The sequence below is a fragment of the Monomorium pharaonis genome, chromosome 11 (assembly GCF_013373865.1).
Source record: "Monomorium pharaonis isolate MP-MQ-018 chromosome 11, ASM1337386v2, whole genome shotgun sequence".
Classification (NCBI taxonomy): domain Eukaryota; kingdom Metazoa; phylum Arthropoda; class Insecta; order Hymenoptera; family Formicidae; genus Monomorium; species Monomorium pharaonis.
This window is the reverse complement of record NC_050477.1, coordinates 6,276,634-6,300,387: the sequence shown is the minus strand read 5'-3', so window position 1 is coordinate 6,300,387 and position 23,754 is coordinate 6,276,634. Positions and strand designations below refer to the sequence as shown.

General features: G+C 41.5%; 2 protein-coding genes across 2 annotated transcripts in view; both read right to left on the bottom strand.

The window, feature by feature from the left end:
- LOC105835854 overlaps nt 1-18,667 on the bottom strand; it is a 69,474-nt gene extending 50,807 nt beyond the window's left edge. The window contains exons 1-4 of the mRNA XM_036293989.1: nt 18,529-18,667; nt 6,012-6,041; nt 4,234-4,336; nt 3,249-3,489 (exon numbers count right to left, since the gene is read on the bottom strand). Of these exons, the coding sequence (XP_036149882.1) occupies nt 3,249-3,489; nt 4,234-4,336; nt 6,012-6,041; nt 18,529-18,550 (396 nt within the window). The 5' untranslated portion in view covers nt 18,551-18,667. The remainder of the gene's footprint in view (nt 1-3,248; nt 3,490-4,233; nt 4,337-6,011; nt 6,042-18,528) is intronic.
- A 128-nt stretch (nt 18,668-18,795) lies between these two features.
- Nucleotides 18,796-20,975, bottom strand: LOC105835855. Its single transcript, XM_012679462.3, has one exon. It carries the CDS (start codon nt 20,111-20,113, stop codon nt 19,580-19,582), a length of 534 nt encoding a protein of 177 aa, XP_012534916.2. The 5' UTR covers nt 20,114-20,975; the 3' UTR covers nt 18,796-19,579.
- Between the last annotated feature and the right edge of the window lie 2,779 nt (nt 20,976-23,754).

Genomic DNA, 23,754 nt, shown 5'->3' with positions numbered 1-23,754 from the left:
TTAAGCCACGGCTGACCCAGATTGTTTTCTCTGCAACACGAAGGGAAAGCAATTTGACCTCGCGCATTGATACTTCGAAGCTCGTTCACCTTACGTCGCGTTTTTTGCCGCCTTCGTCCCCGCGCACTATGTCATTGTTGAGCATGCGATTATATTGTTATATATCGTCTTTATAATTTCCCGTTCGTCATCTTTCATCCATTCTCGACCGAGTCCCTGTCGTATCCCCTCTCTACGCCCGCGTTGTCTCTTCCTCGTGCTGCCCTATTTTATTCCTTCTTACATTCGTGCGCGTATATATTTACGGTCTTTTTGCCTTTCCTTCACATCGACGCTTTATCTCCGCGAATGTCACCGCTACTGTGACTGGTAGCGAAGCACACGGTACGTCGTCATCATTCCACCCAAAAATATTGAGAAACGATTTACAGCATGATTTGCTGATTCTCCCCATTGTTGCTGCAATCGTGCGGTTTAAAACGGAAAGTCAAACGAAAGAATCTCGCCAAGAGAGAACGTATCTCTCGTTTGGGGATGATGTCGCTTTTGTGGTCACGGTCGCGGATCATAGATCACACGGTCATTAACTTCTGTTCTCAGAAAAATACGAAGAATAACGTAATATCTTACAGGAAAGTAAAAATGTAATAGACACGAGCCTACAAGTATATTTAAGTACAATATTTACAATAAGTAAAATTGTCGCGGAAAATTTCACTTTACTTCACGAGTATGAATAAGAGATCGTTAACGCAAAGAGAGTATTTTCTTAAGAATCGCCTCCCTTCATTGAGATAAAATGCCGTCGGCCTTTTTTCGAGTAACAAAAAAAAAAAAACGCGAATCAGCTAAATATTTTGTGGTGGTCGTTGTCTTTCATAAAGCTCTCTTGCATGTGTGTGCACGCAGCACACAGTCGTCGTAAACCCACGTCGATCTACATCGCCCACTAAGCGATCCGGACTACCCGGAACGTTTCATTGAGCGCCGCGATTTGGCCGCGCGCCAAGTGACGTCACGAACGGATGAGGCTCCGGCTATTGCCAATAGTAATGGCGATGTCGTGGTCGAGAACGACGCCAAGCGAATCTTCGGTAAAGAAATCATCCCTTATCAAGGAGCAAATTTTTGTTTACCGTTATCTTACTAAAGTATTCATTAAAAGAGAAAAGTTCAATGATCAAATATCGTAATCTCGCGGCTGCAAAAAAGATGGCAATCTCACGAAAAAGATACTCATGAAGAATGATATTAGCAAACGAATGCAAAAACTATGTGTTCACAACTATGTGTGACAAAATCTACAATATCTACAATAGAACTCTCTAATGCAATTTGTTCGTTTTTGCAACAAATACTGCAGATGTATTTCGTGTGAAAAAAAGCAAACAAGCTAAGTCTGACTATAGTCGCTTTTTACTACTTATTGATGATGTATATGTAGTCGTTCGTATTTTTTCACATATATTCTCCCACAAATTATTTGCGCTCATTAAAAATATTTCTGAAATATTAATCTTGATAAAACAACTTCAAAAATTGTTGCGCATATTAACTAGAATACTTTTTCAAAGAAAAAAGTTGTAATCCGACTTATGATACTGATAATGGAGATTGAGCTGTCACAAGGAGAACAATGAGAAATCGACTTTAAAGCAGACTCGAACGATTCTCCGAGAATTTAAATAACAACTAAGAAGAGAAGCAAAAGAAAAGAATTGCGTCCTCGTTTCCGGGTCGCGCATGGGTGACTCCTGTCTGATCATTTAAAAGAATGACTGAACGCTCCAAAGAGTTATTATTCTCGCCAGGGAAAGGGGGTGTTTTTGCCGAATGAATACCTCGCATTTCTTTCTTCATTTTTACGACCTTGAGGTGAAGTATTCAGGCAATTTAATTAGCAAAAATTCTCACTTTTGTCATTGTGAGAAAGTGCATTCAACCGTACTTTACAAATAAAGGCAGAAAGATAAAGGAAACGAAATCGCAGCAAGAAATCTCAGTAGTTCCGCAAACCTCAAAGGGCATACAGTAGTAGTGCAAGAGTGGAAAGAATTCTTAATCTCCCTCTGAGTCTTTCGTTATTTTTCATATGAAAAATCAGACCGTAAAAGATCTATTCCAAGTATACCAATTTATTGTATGAATCACTAAGTGAATGTAATTTGTGTTTACGTGAATTGACAGCCTCCAAGTTCCGGTAACTTATGTTTCGAGAGCCTAAGAGCATGCCCGATGGAAGCGGCGATAAGAGAAATTGAGTCCCCCGCGGCTGCTATTAGTATCTAATTATGCGCGCTAATTTTGAACGTAAATGTATCTCAGAGAGAGAGAGAGAGAGAGAGAGAGAGAGAGAGAAATCGCCATTTCTACTATCACAACCGCGTTGGTTGCTCACGTAAGCAACGCAAATTACGCGCTATCGTTAATCACGGTATTCTTCGAGTACGGTGTGTACTCTACATTTGCGCGTGATTGCGTTCGCGAAAACACACAACGAATTAAGCGACGTTGGTATAGGTCACCGTTGCGTTACTTTCGCGAATTCGATTTATACACACGCGACATAATATACCAACCGAATTGACTTCACGATTAGTCACATTGAACGTGACGTTGATTAATTGTCCTATGCTTATAGCGCTTGCTATTCATATCTAAATTTATAGCGTTTTATGGAGAAAAAAAGATTATAAAAAATGTTAGACTTAATTATAGAAAATTTTCACGCTGACAATAATAAAGAATTACGATGACAGATATTTGTGAATAATGATAATTACTCCCTTATCGACCAAAAACCAATGGATAACCTCAAGTAGTCAAATAGTGATTGGTTTGGTTCCGTTTGGCGAGTAAACACTTGTCTAATTTCATTTCGCATATACAATGCTAGAGACGGAGGAAGAGTTGTCGAACGAGCGCATCTGGCGGGAAATGAGCGGATTCTGCAGATCATTACGGCAAAGAATTGCTTAAGAATTTCTCGCAAACCGTAATCATATGACGTTCTTTTAAAAATAGTTGATATCTATCTTTGCAATGAGAATTAAATAAACAAAGCGAAGCAGTTTTCATCGGTTGTATCAAATTACAGCAAACTGCAAGAATTTACCATCGCGAGGCAGCAGTATTATCGAATGCTTCAATCATTTTGATTTTGAATATTTTAATCGCTTTGATGTCGCAAAAATGTGAGCGAGTGTAATATTACAGTGTATATAGCGAATGGTATTGAGTTAGTGTACCGTGTCAGTGATGAACTCTGGCTGTGTGTTACTGTTGGTGTCACGCATATCGGATGTGTACAATTCGAATTGTTGATCCTGTATCTCTGTTGTACAACTTAAGTTGCACTGATTTCTCGTTACCTCGTTCATGTAGGACACCTCTGACAATGGAATATAGTAGTAGCCCAGAAAACGGTCCCACAAGAATCCCTTGCACCATACCTCCACCACGAGCCCGGCATTCATGTCATTCGTTTCGCTGCGTAACAAACAAGTTCCATTAACCTTCAGTGGGACCACGAAGAAATATTACATTGTAAAGTAAACATCAGCTATGCTTTTTGTATAAAGTAGATTAAACGAAATTTAACAACGAAACTTTAACGGGAGAATTTGCTGGCGGCAAATGTCGCGTGAGCGTGAGCCAAGAAACGATATATCTTTACATATAACAACGGTCGACACATTGCAACAACAAGACAATCCTTTTTAATCCGCAAGCCAATTTTACTTTAACTTTTTTTTATAATCCATTTAACTCGCTCAAAAACAAAATAATAGATGGATGATCTCATTTCAAACAAGGAGTTTGTTGTGTGTGTGTGTGTGTGATAATACCAAGCCATGAAAAAGAAGCACGTTTCTCCCTCTGTAATTCAGAAATTTGCACGATTCTTGGCTTCGCTTAGCAAATTCGTGGATCGGTCAAAGGATAGAATTTATTTCGTCTGCACTAAGATAGAGTCCCGTTAAATAAGAGTATGATAGTCTCAAATTTTTCTAGAATCTGTGCACAAATTACTGGCTGCCCCAGATATTTTAGTGCCGGTGCGCACGCGATATTTTGCAATGTTTTCCAAGTGTGTAACGCCATAGTAATAGCGCAAAAAATTTTCGAAATGCTAGAAATCCTTTTTGATTTAACAACATTTTTAACAGGCTCATCAAGCTGCAGCGTATTTAACGAACATCCGCGTAAAATTAATAATTATCGATAACTTACAAGAGGAAGTCTTGTTCCCAGCATGGATTGGCCCCTTTCACAGTGACTGTTGTTGACTTCACATTTTGCAGCTTCAACGTTACGTAGGAGTTGAACTGATCCGCTAAAATTCGATAATCTACTTTTTAGTTGACCAATTAAAATACGATATACACTATAAGAACGCGTAGCCGCAATATTACGAGCGAAATACGTTAATATGTTATGTAAATCATTACGACAAAACATATTGAATATCTGGATCAAAGTATACGTCGTGTTTATTATTTTTAATGCAATCACTAAGTTAAATTACATTTCGACAAAAAATATCAAAGTAATTTTAGTTTTCTATAAAAGCGTAATATCAGCAAATACGATCGTATTATCCGCGATTTAAGATCAATCTTGACATCCTCGCGTGTTTTATGTGTTCGAGAATGGATGCACGAAGAGGAGGGCGAACTGTTAAATTCCAATAAGCACCACCCACACTTTCGGCACCTTCTGTACACGCTCTCAGCTGCACGTCTTCGATAAGTCGCGCAAAAAAAAGCAGGAGCGCAATTTACGACCCGCGACACAATGTTTCGGGCACAGTAGTGCGTCACCCTCGACATTTTATTTTACGAGCCACGAAAGTTGTCTCCGAAGCGACCAGCGGAATACATTCGCGTTTCTTAGTTCACCTCGGTAAGCATTCGAGTTCTAAAAGGTCCAGAGAGAAAGAGAGAGAGAGAGAGAGAGAGAGAGAGAGAGAGAGAAATTATTAATAAAAAATTAAACGGTATAAATAGACTGTAGTAAAAATAATGTGCAGTTCTCTCCTGACCTGAGAGGTTACCAGATATGGAACAAATCGAATGTCGTTTGCGTGATAAAAATAAGCCCCAATTCATTTGTGCTTAGAGATAAGAAATGCGAGATAACATAGCGAATAGAAAAATGTATAATCAATTTGGATAAGACTAAACGTATTCTCAGAAAGGAAGTTAATATGAATATAGTCAAGGCATTGAATATATATTAATAAAGTCATAAAATCAAACGTATTTATGTGTTTGCTATGCGACGTTATCGTTATGCTTTTCAATTCTTGCAACAATCGCGCGAAATAATGGTCTTCATAAGCTCATTCTGTGCTATAATATACATATCATGTGCGAATAAATATTTAAAAAGGCATAATATGAGTACTCAAGCGAAGACTGTCAAGATTACGTTCGTCATCGTAGGAAATATTGACTGATGCAATGAATGACATAAATTCAGAGTTTTTTCCAACGTTATTGATTTATTTTTCCTTTGTTAAAAAACTTTAAAAAAATTATTATAAGTTTTTCAAATATTCAAAGAGTATCGTTTCAGATTTATATAAATTTGATATATTTTATTATGTTCCCCGAGAATACGTTGCATTTCCGCATAAAAAAATTATTTTGATATAATCGGACCGTCATGATATTCTGCCTGAGCAATTGCATAATCTGAAATTTGGAACTATTCCAATCGCGGAATGCAATAAATTGTTCGCCGACTTTAAAAGCGAAGCGTGAATAAAGACTTTACGCTTCTATAGCTTGCCTCAACTCCAAATTTGAATTTTTTGATTCCACATGTATTAATATTTCGCTCGTATAAATTTGATATAATTAAAAAAACATAATTAAGAAATAACTCAATAGATCAGATAAGAAAGAGAGAGAGAGAGAGAGAGAGAGAGAGAGAGAGAGAGAGAGAGAGAGAGTGGAATTTTCATCTTCTATCGCAATTTTCCTCATTTTTTTTCATATACGAACCATCCTCGCAGACGAACCGCGCCTTCTTCACTGCAACAGAAAAAAAACAGAAAAAGATTTATATCTTATAAATCTTTGGAAAAAAACACAAATACAATATGTTTATGTTTATATTTAAACAACCTGAGCCTGATTTAAAAATGCACAAAACTTTGTTAATTAATTTCTTTGCGCAATTGCGTTTGTTATGTACACGTATCAAGAATCATTTATGCTAACATCATATTTACTTGTAGCGCATAAGTTATAGCGCAAATAATCCAAGTAGGTAATTATTCTGATCAATTACGCTTAATAAGATTTAAATAGACATATAAATCATACGCGATGTAAAATTGACCGCACGGCGGTAATTGCCTGCAATACATAACACGTGTGTGAACTTTCAAATTGAATTTTCGCTAAAGAAAATTTAATTCGCGTGTTATGTCCTTTCGTTGCAACCATGTGCGTCTATCGACTTTCCCGTCAAGTATTTATAAAGGTCGTATTCTGCAAACGCATTACGGATTTAGCTAACGCGGATAAGTAAAACGGATCGAATATTACCATCTACCAGGGTTTGACAGTTTCTTTTTTTTTAAATAATCAGCCTAATGGATAGGTCACGGAACAACCTTGTCCATAAGAACAGGTACATACTATGTGCGCGAGTACGTACGTGCAAGTAGAACGCAGCTCCGTCGTGCTAGTAGCGATTTGAAGCATTGACCTGTGCTAATAAATGCCAGGTAGTGTCTACAACGAGTGCCGGAGTCTACACGAGTGAGTAACTGCCCTTAGCATTAATCTCGCCATCGCGAGGAGAGAGACGGAGGAGAGAGAGCGATCCAACAACAGCGGGGCACGTACACAACGAAGGATTAGGGAATGCATGGCGATCGTGGCGATGATGAAGCGGGTCAGCCATGTATCCGCAGCTCACAGTTCATAGAGGACTTTTTCCTTCCCCTTTTCCCGCTTGATAGACGCGCCTTTCTATTTTGTGCGCGCTCGCGTCGCGCACGATTAATTAAGGGAGAGAATCTGCGGGTGCGGGAATATTCTCGTCACCGTTATAAAAATTGTCGGTCGCAGGAATGAGCTGGCTGATGTCACGCCACAGACAACATATGATGCCTGAAGAGAATGGCGAAGCGGCTGTTAAATCCACTTCTCGTAACCAAGAGGTGGTTGGTTGCTTAAACAAGTGCACACATACACATCGAAAATCTGCCTCTCTCACTATTAAACTTCTTGACAAGCGCAAATTTTTTCCTTCTCACTCACTAAAAATAATTAAGCTCGCGTAAACGACGCACTGCTTGCTCGCGCTTTGGCAGATGGCCAGTTATGATTGAAATCCAATATGTAATGGGAAAACCGCGAAGAAATGCCGATATTGAACCGACTTTAAAGGTGTTTCAGTAAAACGCGCTAATGCACGTGTGTAGTATCGATATGCTCGGAATAATTGCGTTAATTCTGACTGAGAAACAAACGCGTTTCCGACGGCTGACCACAGCCGGATTCTTGGACACCGCGGCGCGGCAGTCTCTCTGTCACGCTGCTGTTAACGACGCGAGAGAGCGACGCGCACGGGAAACGTATACTCCAGAGGAAAGTATTGTAAAACGAAACGCGTTGCATCGGAGTTATATCGCGCGGAATTGATAGCTCGGGGCGCCCGATGCAGCCCGATGATGTATGTGCACAACGGTACGTACGGGAGGATGCCCGCGCCTCACGTGTGCTATAGGAGGATGCACGCGTAGGCAGATGCATGCGCGCGACGAAAGAAAAGTGAAACAATGACGTCAGCTTTAACGCTTCAGTTGTGATCTTTTACCTTCGAATAACTCGAGACAATGGACACCCGGCGTGTGAATACGTGCTAAGACCGTGGTATCGTGTCACACACACACATACACGCGCGCATGCACACAAATACACGCAGGCACACACTCTCGCGCTCGCGGAACTCATCCTGTGTTCCCTCTACAAACGCGCCTTTGTATAGCACGTACACGTGCGGAGAACACGCGTATATACGTGACACGCCGCTTACTTTTCATCCTGCGACAGTTTCCTTCGGTGACGATGTTGCTGTGTTGTACAAGTGGATGCAGAACGATAGCAACCAACGTGACAGAGGAGAGAATAAACGGGGTGGAAAAACCGGGAGCGCGCATCATATGTATGTTATTTATATGCCAGGCCGATATTAGAGGTAATATTTACGCGGCACGCGTAAACGCGATATCTTATCGAGCCCTTATCAAGGCTTCGTTCAAGTTCTGTCAGATGACCAACATACCTTTTTCCTCTAAAATACCCTTCTCTGTACAAGTGAATTGGCCGGCGACCCTTCGGTTGACCTGTATCCCTGCGCTATCGCGTTCTAGTGATAGTACATTTAGTATTTAACGTCATGCACATAACATTCGAAAAATATCTTCTTCAACGTAAAATAAAAAAGTTTCGATATAGAAAATTCTCAAGAATATTCTCTTCTTCTTGACAAATATTTTCAGACTGTTTCCAAGATATCTCTCAGAGAATATTCGCTCGAGACATTCTCGAAGGAATATTCTCGCTTCATATCACTCTTACAAAGAAGGTTAGCTTTACTTTATCGATCACCGATTATCATTTCGTTATGTATTTTAGGTTAATTTAAATGAATTTATATATTATATGAAGGAAGCTATATTTAAGACACATCTCTCTCTCTCTCTCTCTCTCTCTCTCTCTCTCTCTCTCTCTCTCTCTTTCTCTCTCTGTGTGTGTGTGTGGGGGGGGGGGGGGGTGTAAAGTTGGAAACGTTACTTAGAAAAAAATTCTTTGTTGCTTTAAATTAGTTTTTCATAAAATTTTTATAACTTTTTTCGAATGACATACAATTGTTTATGTCACTATTTGATTATGAATTCAATACAAAATCTACAATTTTGGTTAATCGCAAAGTTTACGCATATATTGTACATTTACAAAGTAATGTTTCAAATTCATTAGCATTGCTATAAAAATATACCGACATTATTGTTGCAGACAAAAAAATAACGATCGTTACGAAAAAAGTAATAGTAACTTATAAGTAGTGCGTTATTTCTAAACCGTGTGTGTGTGTGTGTGTGTGTGTGTGTGTGTGTGTGTGTGTGTGTGTGTGTGTGTGTGTGTGTGTGTGTGTGTTTTATAGAGTCTGATGGATTTCATGATGTCTGTTTGTGTTAATGCTCGTATTTATCTAATTTGCATCCTTCGTGCATTTGCACAAAGTGCAATCGATGTAACGAGTATAACAGGTCGTTAGTGTGCCTTGTAATGTATGCACTTACACCAGTTATGTTCAATTAATCATTTTCTTTCGCGACGTGTCGTAATAAGATCTTTTCTGAATGTATAATTAAAGAATGCAGGAGGTAAAAATTTTTAGGAAAGAAATAGAACGGCGGTGCAAAGTCGATTAACTCTCACCAGGTCTTTACCCAGGTTAAAGGTACATACGCAATTGGCGTAAATGCAAGGTGTTTAATAAAGCAAATCAGAGAACGTTCTACGTTCGTAAAGAGAAAAAAAGAGAGCGAAAGAGAGAGAAAGAGAAAGTTTAATAAATTGTCAGACAGAATTGTATTTTTTATATACTTGAGATGTTTTCACGGTACTCCATTGTACAGCAAATCAAAAAGTTCGCGTTGTGCATGAAATATCGTGTACATCATCGTCAACGTATGAATCACCACGCCAATTCCGGTCCACAAATTATCGATTATACATTTTCGATAAAATTCAGAGGCACGACTACACGAAGTAGAGGCTTTATCGAGTATTTTAAGAGAGGGAGAAAGAATAATCATTACCATAAATCAGACTCGAAAGCATTTGCGGACACCGGGAACGCGAAGTGATAAGATAAACCACGCACGTGATTATCATGCGACACAGATTTTCCAGAATCCCAATGTCATGAACATATGGCCATTAGTAATACAATGAATTTAGAAGAATTTAACTGATTGCTCGGCATTATTAACTCTGTAAAGTCGTTTAACCTTTAGTTCCTCAAACACATAAAACTAAAGCCTAGAATAAAATACTCTTCTCTTTTTCACTCGCGTTGGGAGATAGAAGTTTTAAATTAACTCGTACAGGTTGATATCGGACGTATCAGCACTTTACAAACGCAAGTAACGAGTAAAGATAGTTTCTAGATAAAGGATCGTTTTTCTCAGAAACTATAATGCAAGTCTAACGATCGACTTTCGTTTCCAAAATTACGAAACTAGCTGACAATGTTTGCATCAGCTTAACTGAACACTCCAAGTCGAGATTTCTTCTTATTCCTTTATTTTAAGAATGTCCCAATTGCTTCAAAAACCAATAAAAGTTGTTAATTTATACCATTTCGTTTGAACTACAAAGCGATATATAAACTTAAAATACTAATATAACAATGGAAGAATATTTTTAATTAAAACGTACGTTGATTAACATTTTTCTCTTTCTTATATATCTTTCATATTTTCTTGCAAATGAATGAAGCTGTCTAGCTTCCATTAATGAACAAGTTCAAACTCGTCCAAGCATAAGTATTGCATTCCTAGAAACTTGTTTGCCTTGGATTAATGTAAATTTATTTTAATTACTGCAGTTGTGTAAGATAAGAGAATGTTACAAATACTCTAATATTTATGCTGAAGGCAGCTTACTTATCACAGTATATGTAATACTTTCTTTTATACGGAAAGTCTTAAGAATTATTAGCATCGCGAGATGTAATTAGCAGATTGCACGTTAATGAACCTCAACTAATATAAATTTTCTACTGATAAAAATTCTGGAGTTTAGATTATTATGTCACTATAAACCGGCACGTACGTTATATAATTTATTCTCTCAGCTTAATATAATGTTTAGTGTAAAACACACGAGAATAATTCAGTACGGGGGAGTACACAATTTTGCGTAGGTATTGCAAAACGTTGTTTGCTGCATTATAACGTAAAATGTGTTTTTAACAAAAGATATTTATGTCCGATTAATTAGGAACCGATAGCTCTGCATATGGGTAAGAATCCTGCAGGATTTAATAATCCGTTCGCGGATTACTTCTCCTCATTATTGCCGTCACTTACAACCCCGATAAGAACAGGTCATTCGTATTAATGATTTATTCCGTATGGCGCATTAACCCTGCAGAGGAACAGCAGCGGTTTTCCCCACACCGTTACCGAGGCGCACTCTCTGAAGTTTGGCCTTGCATCCGATAATTCCTTCGATAATATTGTTTTCGCGCATAATTAACTCCCTGGGCAGCGCGCGTGTACGCCTCTATGCACATTCCCTCTGCCATGAAATTTTCGTTAGGCGAACCACCCCCGTGAAACCGATAACCGTCAACGCGGTCACGACGACGACGGTGGTGTGCGGCCGCACGAAAATGGCGCGCCATGAGATGAAAGTTATCGCAAGAGACGAGAGGCAGGAGGAGCTGGAGACAAGATACTGGCGCACCTTTCCGAACATCGAGGAACCAACAAGAAACTGAACCCTGCCGCTATCTGCCAAGACGAATTATTAATACCTACGCTACAAGTGGTAGGCGGAAAGTTTCTGTCATCGGTCGGATCACAACGTTGATGGCGTTTACACGCCGACCGGTATTAATGCAGCAACGATAATGCGCATTATTAAGTTCGCTTTATGCTCGTGGAGTCAAACTGGCGATGGATGCTACTGACTGTCACTGAGTCGATAAGATTGTTTTAAACAGTAAAGTTTCCCGTGCCGATACGGCACATTGATGTGATTTCTCTGTTGGCAGGAAAAAAGAGACAGTAGATAGGTAGAAAAATACAGAACGAACTTTTTTTGTGTGGAAAAAATCCCAACTTTGTTCGATAGTTCGAGCTATTGCATTTTCTCCTACCCATGGTTCGAAGGTTCAAAGACCTCTATTTATTATGACGATGCCGATATCTCGATGTATCGAGGTAGCTCCTCTGCAAACTCCCGACGGGAATCCCGTATTGAATTTCGATCTCTTCTATACCTGCTAGTTGTACAAGGCAAACGATAGAAAATGGAAATGGATTACATTGAGTATAATCAGTAAATTCACGCGTAATGATTAATAAATTACATAACATTTAAAAGAATTTAACGTAATTCTCAGAGGATAAATTATATATTTTTATTCTTATTATTATGTTGTTTTGTAAAACGATGTATTTTAAGCTTTAACGTGAGATCTGCATAATGGTTGCTCAATGGTAATGGTGAAAAGGTAATTTCTCGGATGCTACTCGTATAGACTAAGATACGAGAGTTCGGAATTAATACGATTATTCTACTTTAGAAATAAACTTGCAATGAGATCTTTATACGAATTTTATCTAAAGCATTGAACGAAAAGAATAACGCGAAGCTAAGATTATAGCAGAAACTCGTAAATGACGTCAGTAGCGTCAGTACTATGTAACGTAAATCGTGTACCGCCGAGTTTGAAAGTTCTCCACGCTAGCCATCGCCCTTTCTCGTAGCAATAGACGTTCGTTTGAGGCGTCTGCTCTCACGATCAATCCCGGTATATCGGCGCCGCTGTATACAAAGTACCATCGGCTCTCTGTGTAGGGAGGCCGATCAAAGCATTCCTAAAGTTTATTTCAGCCGAATCCACGCCGTCCTTCAAAAAGCATCGAAAAACGGAATATTATCGTCAGCGATATGACGATATCGTTATTGCAACCTTTGAAATGTCCCTTGAATATCTTTATCCGTCTCTCGTACTTTGCTCAACTCGAATAAACTGCACCAAGCGACAACTTAAAAGTTCGAAGGTTCAAGAGAAGAGCTTTCAAAAATATCACCCGGGATGCTGGTCACCGGTGAGAAAGAGAGAAAAAGAGAGAGAGAGAGAGAGAGAGAGAGAGAGAGAGAGAGAAGTGCCAGAAGCCAACCTGATAACCGTTTAACACGTCGTGAAATTTTCGTTCGATAAAAACTAAACCTTCATCGGCTCGGAAAAGTGATTCTCGTTCACCAGGGTGCGAGAAAATGCGAGCAAAAAAATGGCTTGTCGTTTTTCAACACCAATAACCGACATGGCTTCACCCAGAATATCTGCCCACGGCAAAAATTTCTGCTCGATCAAAAATTACGTATGTTTACGAAGAGTTAACTCGAATTAACTCGTTTTTTTTTTGTTTTACAACGAGCAAAAGTAACGATCAATAAGACGAACATCTACCGATAGAACGTAGGTTTGCCTTAATAGAAGTAATAGCAACTACTTACAATTAAAAAAAGAGATTAAGAGCCGTCCGTATAAATATAAACTCGGTTAATTGCTCGAAATCTCGTACACCGATGTCGTTAACACTACGACATATATGGCTTCGTAATCGCGCATTTGCAATCTTGAACGATGGCCAAGTTTCAGTGGTTGCTATACTTCGCCCTGCTTGAAATACCAACAATAAAGAGAAACTTTTGCCGCGAGCAACTTGCCACGTTTCTTACGCTATATATTCTATTTCACTTATAAACTGTTCAGTACTGATATACTCAAACACCTACCTCGTAATTTATATATAGAATATGTGTCGTGTATGCGACAATTTAAGTGCTACTGTCTCAATATTAAAATAATCATTTCCTTATTGTATCAACTATCTACACATAAAGAAAAAAATACATTACCACTATTGCATTCATTATTTACAAAATTTACTTTCCGGTGAATAAACAAAATAGACGAAATGTTTTAAGAGGTGCCAGTCCCAGGGAAAAGCTCGAAAGATCTCGTTCCCGAACGTGAATAAGATCATTCGTTTACGAATGGTTTTGCGAGGAGATAGTTTCCGTGCCTGATAACGTTCCTTCTTCCTCTTCCTGAAGAAAACCCTCCCGCACATTTGCGTTCTGTATACGTATGGGTGTGCACGTGCGCGGCTTAAAGTGCGCCAGACTACCGCAAATCGACCACTGAAAGTCCTCATTCAAGGAAATCGAAGGGACGAGGTAATGCAACGTAACGCGGGGAGTCATTTTGCATCGTCGTTTTCGTACAAAATCAGCATTTTACGGGAATTTTCGTTCGGTGAAAATTTTTATCCTTTATCGCAGCTATACATATTTATCGCGCGCGTACATATACGAGATACATACTGTTACTCATATATTTTTATCTATACGCTCGATTGATATAGTTGTCACTGAACGAGACTTGGTTATTTATAAAGAGATAGAATAAAACGTTAGAAAATATTCCAATATTGTTTCTAGGCAAATCTGAGAAGGCTACTTTAAAGAAAATAATTTTGAGTCATTAGACATCATCTACTAAATTGGTGAAATCAATTTTGTCATTTTTATGATTTTGCAAATCGGAACAATCGCGTGGTAATAAAAATACGATTTATTACATAAAATATAAAGTGCATTTTTAGATAAAACAGTTTTGTGTTTGAGATAATTTACCGAAGCGTAACTTGGATGTTTTTGCCAGAAAAAATGCTGTTCTCCCAATCAGTGGCACGGCGGGCATAATTTTGCGCGACAACACGCAAAAATAAAGATGCGCGTGATAAAACGTATTGTCATCGTTATTGCGAATATTTCATCATTAACGACAACACATTTTCGGTGACGAAACGTAGTGCGAAACGTAGCAGCATATGCGGCCTTTCACGAGCGAACGAGCGACGTGGAAACGATAGAAAGAAAATGGGTCTCTGCCGAAGACGTTGTCATTGACGTTATGTTTTGCTGAAAGGAAGAAGTATAATAAGGAGATTTACAATGACAGTCCTCCCTATCTCGAAAGAGCGCCGAAAAAAATCACGCGAAAGAAAATCCTCTCGAATTTCTGTTAAACTTTTTATAATGTTTGCGACATTTCACATATAAACCGTACTATTCAAACGGTGTCTGAACTTTTTCTTTTTCTTCTCGCGTTTCTTTTGAACATCACAAAGAACACGGGAGAGAGTTCTGCGATATTCCTCTCTTATAAAGGGCATGTAATCGAGGCCCAAAAGCATTTCGTTTACCCCAAAGCATCCGCGCGAACATGAATATGTAAAATGAAAAGGAATTTCAAACAGGGTTTATACATATTGAATTATATTTATATTTAATTATTGAGACTAATGATTAAGACTAAATGGCGTGCGCGAAGCATGCGCAATGTTGTATTTTAGTTCGTTAAAAGAATCAAGCAAAAATTAAAAAGACATATGAAAAAAATGTTGAGACAAACTGTCTTTGTAAATAGCAGTAAAAAAATGATTATAAGTATAAAAGAAGTCTGAGTGGATTAAGCTTGAAGAGCGAGAGTTTCTTTTTCGTGTGACGGCACTCTTCAATCACTTTTTACTCCTTGTGGACTTCCTCACGCTTTTACGCTATCACTTCTTGTCCGATGCTATCGTTGTAGTTTTTACGACGGTACTTTTTCTTACGCAAATGCCTGTAAATTTTTCTCTCTGAAAGGAATTTACATCTCTACATTTCTACATATGTACATACATGGTTGAAACGTGTTCCTTTTTAAATAATTGTTAAAATATTTTAACAACGTCCGCATTCTCGTCTCGAATACTTGAGAATGCTCCTCGAAAGATAACTCCGGAACAAGCAATCGTTTTAATCAAACCGTTGAGAATCTAAATCTAAAACTGAGGAGAGATAAATCAACCGTATGCAAAGCGGAAGCTCGCTTTAATCACAGCCAACGGGCAGCTTAAGTTCGATCGTTGTTTCCGCACTCAAATTACCGGCTTTTCCTAACGATACGTCGCGTTGCTCGAGGTTCTTTGTAATCCGCTCGTCTTCCGAACACGCGGGAAACACGAAGAGTCCCGGCGAACAACAATGGCAATGTATAACACTGGTTTTCCATGCTTAACTTGGTCCCTTGACTCACCGACAGAGGGAAAATGCAACCTGACTCGCGATAGTATATATCGGAGGGTTTACATAGGTCGTACCACCTGATACATCGCTGCTCGTCGTTTACCCGACGAGCAGGGAAAAAGAGAGAGAGAGAGAGAGAGAGAAGAAAACGAGGTGAATCGCGTGGTAGTTGCGATAGTAGCAGGTTGCGGTTAGGAAGACGAAAAGGGCGGCGATAGGTAGAGGAGAAGAGACGAGGGGAGGATGGCAAAAAAGAGCCGTGGTAGGGGGTGGCGGTGGCGGTGGCGGCGAGTGGAGTAGCTCGAAGCGGCGGTAGCTGAAGGAGGGAATGACCCCGCGTACCCGGGGTCAACCGTTGCACTATGTTCTCCGTGTCTCATAGTCATGGATGAACCTCGCTCGCGCGCACCCTGATATACGGATTAGGGCATGTCGTGTATATACGCAAGCCTGGAGGAAGCCACCTGAGCACATCTGAGTCAGGTGGTTGTTCCTGCTTGCCTTACTATGTCGTGTCATATATATTGTATAAATACGTGGCGCAGGTATATTGCGCCCTGCCCGCTGACGTGATGGCGATATTTATGAATGCGCGCAGGATGGGGATAGCGAGACGACGACGCCGAGCATTATTTCTCGTTATTGTCAACCGATATATCTCGAGGCTCTCCACCTCTCTTCGATGCTTCTCTCGTCTAGACGACGTCAGCTATCTCAGCCGAACACTCGCTCCGTGCCAAAGTACATGGGAGAAAGTAGAAACTCAAGAGAGAGGAAACATTTCCATCTAGAATCTAGATCCACGCGCAAACAACGCATGTGTTAAAGCCCGTGGCGTGTAGCACCAGGAAAGATGGATCGTAAAGTAACGTAATACTATTTTGCTCGTCGAGTTTTAGATCTGCCGGAAAAATAAATCGAGCGAAAGAGCATTTGAGAGTTCACGACACGGCAATGTCCACTTCGCGAGATATCGATTTTCTTTAAAACCGATAATGAATAATTATATTAACAATCAGACGCATCGAAAAATTCTTTCAAATTGTTAATTATTTCATCTCGGACATAACGATATATCGACGTTACAGATCCTTTGCAAAACACTAAATGTTAATATAGCGCTTAGCTATTCTCTTTATCCTTGAAAGATGCACGAGAAAGATGTACGTAAAAATGTACAAAATTTTTGTATACATGTATTTTCTGTCCAAAGAGTCTTTCGCGAGCATTGGATTATTTCGCAACGTCGAGTCAAGTCAGATTTCAGTATCGCGCGCGCAGAGCTCCTCGCGGAACAGTGAGCTTCCACTTTTGAAATCGCTTTATGCGCGATCATATTTCTTGGCCGGCCGCGCCTATATTTTCCGCCTAGAACAGTAGATATCCGTGGTGGTATTAAGTTATGATAGATATAATGGTCCTGCATCTATCATAAAATCAAGTTACAGTTACGTGCTATCGCTATGACGTTTTGATATCGATTCTACGTACGTATGTCCGTATTCAATGCAATGTATGTGTGTGTGTGTGTGTGTGTGTGTGTGTGTGTGTGTGTACGCAAGGCTCTTACGTATAAATCACGTAAGTCGATAATCGAGCGCGATACGCGCGAGACAATGAGAACGAGAGATACGCGATAATGGTAAAGGCAGCCGATCGATTTGCGTATCGCGAAACGGTATCACGTCGTCGTGCCGCTAGATTGTAATCTAGCGGCAACATTGTAATTTCTCTACGGTATATAGCTGAAAATTAAGTGCATCACACAGCTGCACAGTCCGGTGCCACCTCGTCCGGTGAGAATAGCGGCGCGGCGAGAAATGCAAACGACAACTTTTTTTTTCGCGATACTTAATGCCCATCGCGGCGGCGGCATGCCAGCGTGCGGGCCGCGTCTCCAATTAACGCGATTAGCGATTTCATTAGCGCTAATTACATCACGCGTCGCACGTACTCGACTCGCCCCTCTCACATGTCCGATCCGTGACGCAACAATGATTGATACCAACCACGCGGCAGTAGTAGTTCTGGAGTTTCTCTTTTTTCCCCTCCCGTGCAACACGCAAATCCGGAAAAGGGTGGAAAATCCTCTTTGAACTTTTCCAACGGAAAGGAGTTTTTATCTCCGTCAAAAACCTCATAAAGAAGTCGGAACTATTTTCAGCCGGCCGCCGCCTTTTTGTGTATAAGAATTTAATAGTGCATTGTATCGCACGTTTCGCTATTTGTGGAGCTTTTAACGACAAATTCCGACGTGATTCTCCATCTGAACTCTCACATACAAGTTTAATGACTCGTCCAACTTTTTCTCTTTTCCGTTAAAAGTAGGTCTTACTTAAAATAAATATTTAAAGAGGGAAGGGAAAATTTTTTTTTTTAAGAAAAGTGAGAACCGTGTAGCTAGCAACTATATTAATCCAAAATCGTGATAATAACTTCGGAGCTTTCAAACAATTTAAGCTCGAAAGGATTTAACGAGGCCCAGGCTGTTCCACTCCAGTACAATTACAAATCTATCGGCAGATGTATCTCACTAATTAATTCCGATAACTATATCTCGTCTAATGAATTACACACATACATACAAGTTTAAAAGAAAAATTGAATGAGAGCGACTTACCCGTCACGCTGAGCAGCGACATGGTCGGAAAAATCCCCCGTTTGCCCGGCTCAATCTCTCTCTCTCGCTTTCTCTCGAGTTGTCTCTAATCGACTGAGCACGGTGCACTTAATATGGCATGTAGAGATCCGTACAAAAGTTACGCTGCCTCACGATGAACACCCCGGGAGTTCGCGTAGATACACTGTCTCGTATACGATACGCAGGCTTCTACCCTGTCCTGCACTAATAATTCTCCTATTTCCTTTCCTTTTTTTCTCTGTCTTCCGTTTTCTTTATCTCTCTCCTACTCTTTGCTCACTATGTCACTCCGTCACGTGCACATCCAAACGCGAGATACGTGTCGCACCCACACGTATATAAATATGTAGATGCGTGCGTGCGTGCGTGCGTGCGTGCGCGCACGCGCACGCGTGTGTGTGTATGTGTGTGTGTGTGTGTGTGTGTGTGTGTGTGTGTGTGTGTGTGTGTGTGTCGTGTACGTGTGCAAAATGCGTGCTTATCGTCGCAGCGAAACACGCTGCGTAATCGAAAGCTCGAAGGTAGGGTCAATAAGCGCCCCGAATACGCGCGTCTACCCTCTTTTTTTTATCTTTAAATCTCTTCCTAACGGAAATCCTGTTTACAGTCTGTCACAGGCGCGATCGTGGCGAAGCGTCCACATCTGTCCACCTTATCGCGACTTATCTAGATCGGAGAGCGGAGATACCTTCTCCCCGCTCCACCACCGCCCAACCCCCTCGCCGTTCACGGTGTGTACACTGGCCGATGACCGTACGTGACACGAGTTCTCGTTTCTAACACTGTTTTCTCTCTTTCTCTCTCTCTCTCTTTCCGTATACCGGCGCGCGATGACGATCGATCGCGGCGCAGCGTGGCGCGGCGCGGCGCGGAGCGGCGCGGAGAATGACTGTCGTTATTACCACCGATTGACTCGTTATCGTTCGAAAGGCCAATGGACCCACGGATTAACGTTCGTACGCCACCTCGTTAATCATCATCATCGTCATCATCACCCTCTCCGTTATTGGTAGAATAGCGAGGCTGTTGGTCACGCGCAACAACGAAGAAGAACAAGTAGTCCGTAGTTCCGGCGGTTGAAAAAACGATCGTCGTGACCGGTGGTGCTGGTAGCCGCGTCCTCCGTGTCTTCGTCCCGTTGCTCGAGAACTCTACGCGCCGCTATCGTCGTCGGATCGTCCTCGCCGAGGTCGTAGTCGATGAGCAAAGAGGCTACGACGCCAATAATAGCGATACGCTGGCAATAATAGTAGTACGACAGCACCGACGCGATGCTCACTGTGCAGCTACCACCGCTGATCCACCACCGCGGCTCGATGCTGTTGCTGTCGTCGTTCTCGTTCTGACAGCCGCGGTCAACGCGAGACAACATCGCCGAGACAACACCGTCATCGTCATTCCGCAGATCCGCCGCCGATCGTAGTTTACCGACAAGCGTTTTCTCTTGATCGAGGAAAAACGGCCACCATGCTGTCGTCGTCGTCGTTGTCGTCGTCGTCGTCGTCGTCGTCGTCGTCGTCGTCGCCGCCACCGCCGTGGTCGCCGTGCTTCTCGTTATTATCATAGTAGCGAGAGCTGCGGGGGGAGATGTGCCGAGTCGCCGTCGCGCGTCTCTCGTGCTCGTCAGGGCACGTACGTGCACCACCAACGACGCCAGACACGTCGTCGCCGTCGCTCCGAGGCGCGACCGGTCACGCGCATTTCACCACGGTGCCGTGAAAGAGCGCCGGGCACGAGAGAAAAAGAGAGCGGGAAAAAATGGCAAGAGAAACGGCGGGGAAGAGGGAAAACCGCGCGCTCCGGGACCAAATTCGGAGCGATGGACGGGAACGGAGGAGAGAGAGAGAGGAAGAGAGAGAGAGAGAGAGATAGAGAAGGGAAGAAAGGAGAGAAGGGGTAAAGGGACGAAAAAGATCGGAGAAAGAAGCACGCGGCGTCGCGGAAACTCACTCTCTCTCTCTCCCCCTCTCTCTCTCTGGGAGAGATATTTCACGTATCGAGCACACACGGTATACCGCGTTCTCTCTCTCTCTCTCTCTCTTTCTCTCTCTCTCTCTCTCTGTCTCTCTGTCTCTTCCTTTCCACTTCCCCCCTGGTTTCTGGTTGCCGCTCGCTCGTTGTTGCTCTTCACGTCGCTTCTGTGTGTCGGCCGCACGCTGTGCACTACTCTTCTCGTCTTCGCTCGGCCGTATCGCGGAGGGAGGAGGGTAACGGTAACGTGCGTTGTTTAAGCGCGTTATCACGTTTAGGAATGAGGCGCCGCGTCGTGTCTCGTAACCCGAGTGATCGCGCCGTTCGATCTTGTCACCGACGTCGACGTTGATCCGCTGGAACGACACGTTATTGCGAACATACGCGGGCTGCGCGACGTCGAGCACTGTGCGAACGGAGACGCCTCCGACACGCCGCCGCCATTTTGCTACGTCAAAGGGGTGACAGCGCCGGCGCCTGATGAAGCCGGCCAGATCCGAGCGACATCGGAGCCACCCGAATCGAGCCACCGATCCCTCTCCCCCCTTCCCCCCGAAAGATCTTCTCCTATATACCAAATATCTATACCACCTTCTCCGAGCACGTCACCAGCGGCCGCCGAACGAGCAGCCGAGCTTTCTCGACGATGCGCGTTTGCGAGCTTCGAGCTCCGAGGGGTGCAACGTCTTCCCCTTACGGACGCGATCGTCCCGGACTTTGGAGGGAGACTAGATTCCCTCGATTCGCGTGTGAACGGACCTTACTTTCACGCCGTCCAAAATCTCCTCTTCTCGAGTAAATATTTAGAATGCCCGGTGGGATTATCTCAAAAATTTTCTCAAAATTATATCGCATAATTTCGCCAGACATCTCATGTTTTTCCCCCTTTTTTTACGTATAAAAAAAATGACTAAACTCACCTCTCACAAGTTGCAGGATCGATTCCCCCTCCGTCCGCCCTCGCAGTCGCTTGTGCTTCGCAAGCCCGTGCAAGTCGAATGATCCTAATTAGCGATGCTGTCGAGTTTCGCTCGAATTTCCGGAGCGAATGCACCTTGCGAACACGGTGAGACTCGTTTTCGCGTAACTGTAATACAGACAGAGAGAGATTAGCCTCGCAGCCTAAGATGCCTAATTCTGATAATACCGCCATCCGTGATTACTTTACGAGGCGATGGCGATCTCTCTAGTTACTTCGAATAAACGGTTATCCCGTCGCCATCACGAAAGGCTATAAAAAGAAGACTGAAATCGTTGCATACCGCTGGCTGGCACGATTGAATTTATACGGCACGACTGTACAACAAAAAGTTGCCAATCCATATTCCTAATATATACCCCGGTGCCGAAAATAATTTCATTCTACAAATAATACGCGCGGTGTTAGCCAAGATGAATAATAATGTTATAGCGCCTGCGGGCTTTCCCAAAATTAGCTAAATTCATGGAGACATCCCGGGCGTTAGTATTTCAGATGGAAAATTGGTTCATTAAGATGCCTGTGTAAACTGTTTTCTCGTTAGCGTGAGAAAAGATCGTAAATACGGGGTTGAACGAGCTCACGCAATGTCTGGTATTCGGTCGGAACCTCTGTAAATGCCGCCACCGAACAACGTTACCGCCTACCGCCCGATCGTAATGCCGCGATAAGAAATTTTGCACATTGTCATAAAGATACTAGATCTGCAATTAATTTTACAATCTGTATTTCATTTAAGCCGGTAAACGAATTTGTAAAAGTGTACGCGCGTTACGGCGCGTCACCTCAGTAAGTAGTAAATTCCGTTCGCGCGCGACGCGCGAATAGCCAGTCGCGCTATTGACTCGTACTACTGAAGAAACAAACTCCCTTCTCGCTTTATGATTTTCGTCAATTTCGTGCAAAATTAAATATATACATGTACATGTTTCTCGATACAATTACTTAAAGATTTAAGAATTATATAAATCTTTTAACATATATATTATTAGACTAAAAACAACATAATTATAACAAAGATTTAAAAGAAATTTATCTGATAAAAATTTGCATAATATAATATGTGAAGGCATATTTGTGTATGTATGAATGTATTTTGTGTGTGCTATATATAATTCTAAGTTGACATAAATTTTATGAACGAGCTTTTGAATGAAAAATGTCTTTTTAAAAGCTCTATCGGCGTTGTTATAATAATTCTTTACAAAATATTCAATAAAATATTTTCAAGCATCCAAAAAATGGAAAAAATTTCTTACAAAAAATTACTTCTTATATTTGAAGCAAGAAAAAAAAACAATGATCACACTGTACACTATTCGACTATTTGAGTCGAAGCGTTCATTATCTTTACACGTGTGGATAATTAAATTCTAAATATAAAGAAAAATTGGCGGTATAAACTTGTATTTCGGATCCAACGTCGTTCGTCAACGACGTCGGTTCTATGTAGAGCGATTTTATTAGGCCTAGTTATAAATAACCTTTCATGCTTCCTTCATGCTTCATGCTTCATAGTTATCAATAAGAAATGCACCGTGCACAGAAGCAACGATATTCTCTTCGGACATCAAGGCGCATGCTACTGTCATTGATATCAAGCTTTTTATTCAGCGTTCCATGCAAACGACTGTACACGCTGTGTCAGAAATAATAAGATCTCTTGCTTTCAGAAAAAAAAACCGTTCTAAAACCGTATTAAAATGTTATGACAGAGATGCGTTTTACCGACTCGCGTGTCGTGTCTATGCTTACATACAGATAATGTCTTTATCAATAACGATTGCTACACGTAGCTAGATTATAGTCCTCGCAGAGCTTTGGTGTAATGAAATGTGAACTAGCGTTGCACCTTTTTTTGTTACATTGTGAACGGTGCCTCAAAATTCAAACGCTCAAGTACTCGCTGTTGGAAAACTTCATCTCGCGATCGGTATACAACTTGAAACGAAATTGCCTGAAGCGAGTCTGTTAAGTAGCACGTACAATTTCACACCTTGACAGTTAATACCGGCGTAGCGTGAAAATCGCACGGGAAATGACATCATCTGTAGAAGCAGGCGCGAGAACGAACTTTGTATAGAAAGAGGAAAAAGGAAAGAACAGCGCAGCATCCGCTCTGGAAACGATTTAGTGCAAAGATCGGGACGCTACAAGTATCGCGGACTCGAGTCGTGGTCTTAAAAAGAAGAAAAAACGAGAGGGGTGGAAATGAGGCAAGGCGATTCGATTTTGCGTACAATGCATAAAAGTAA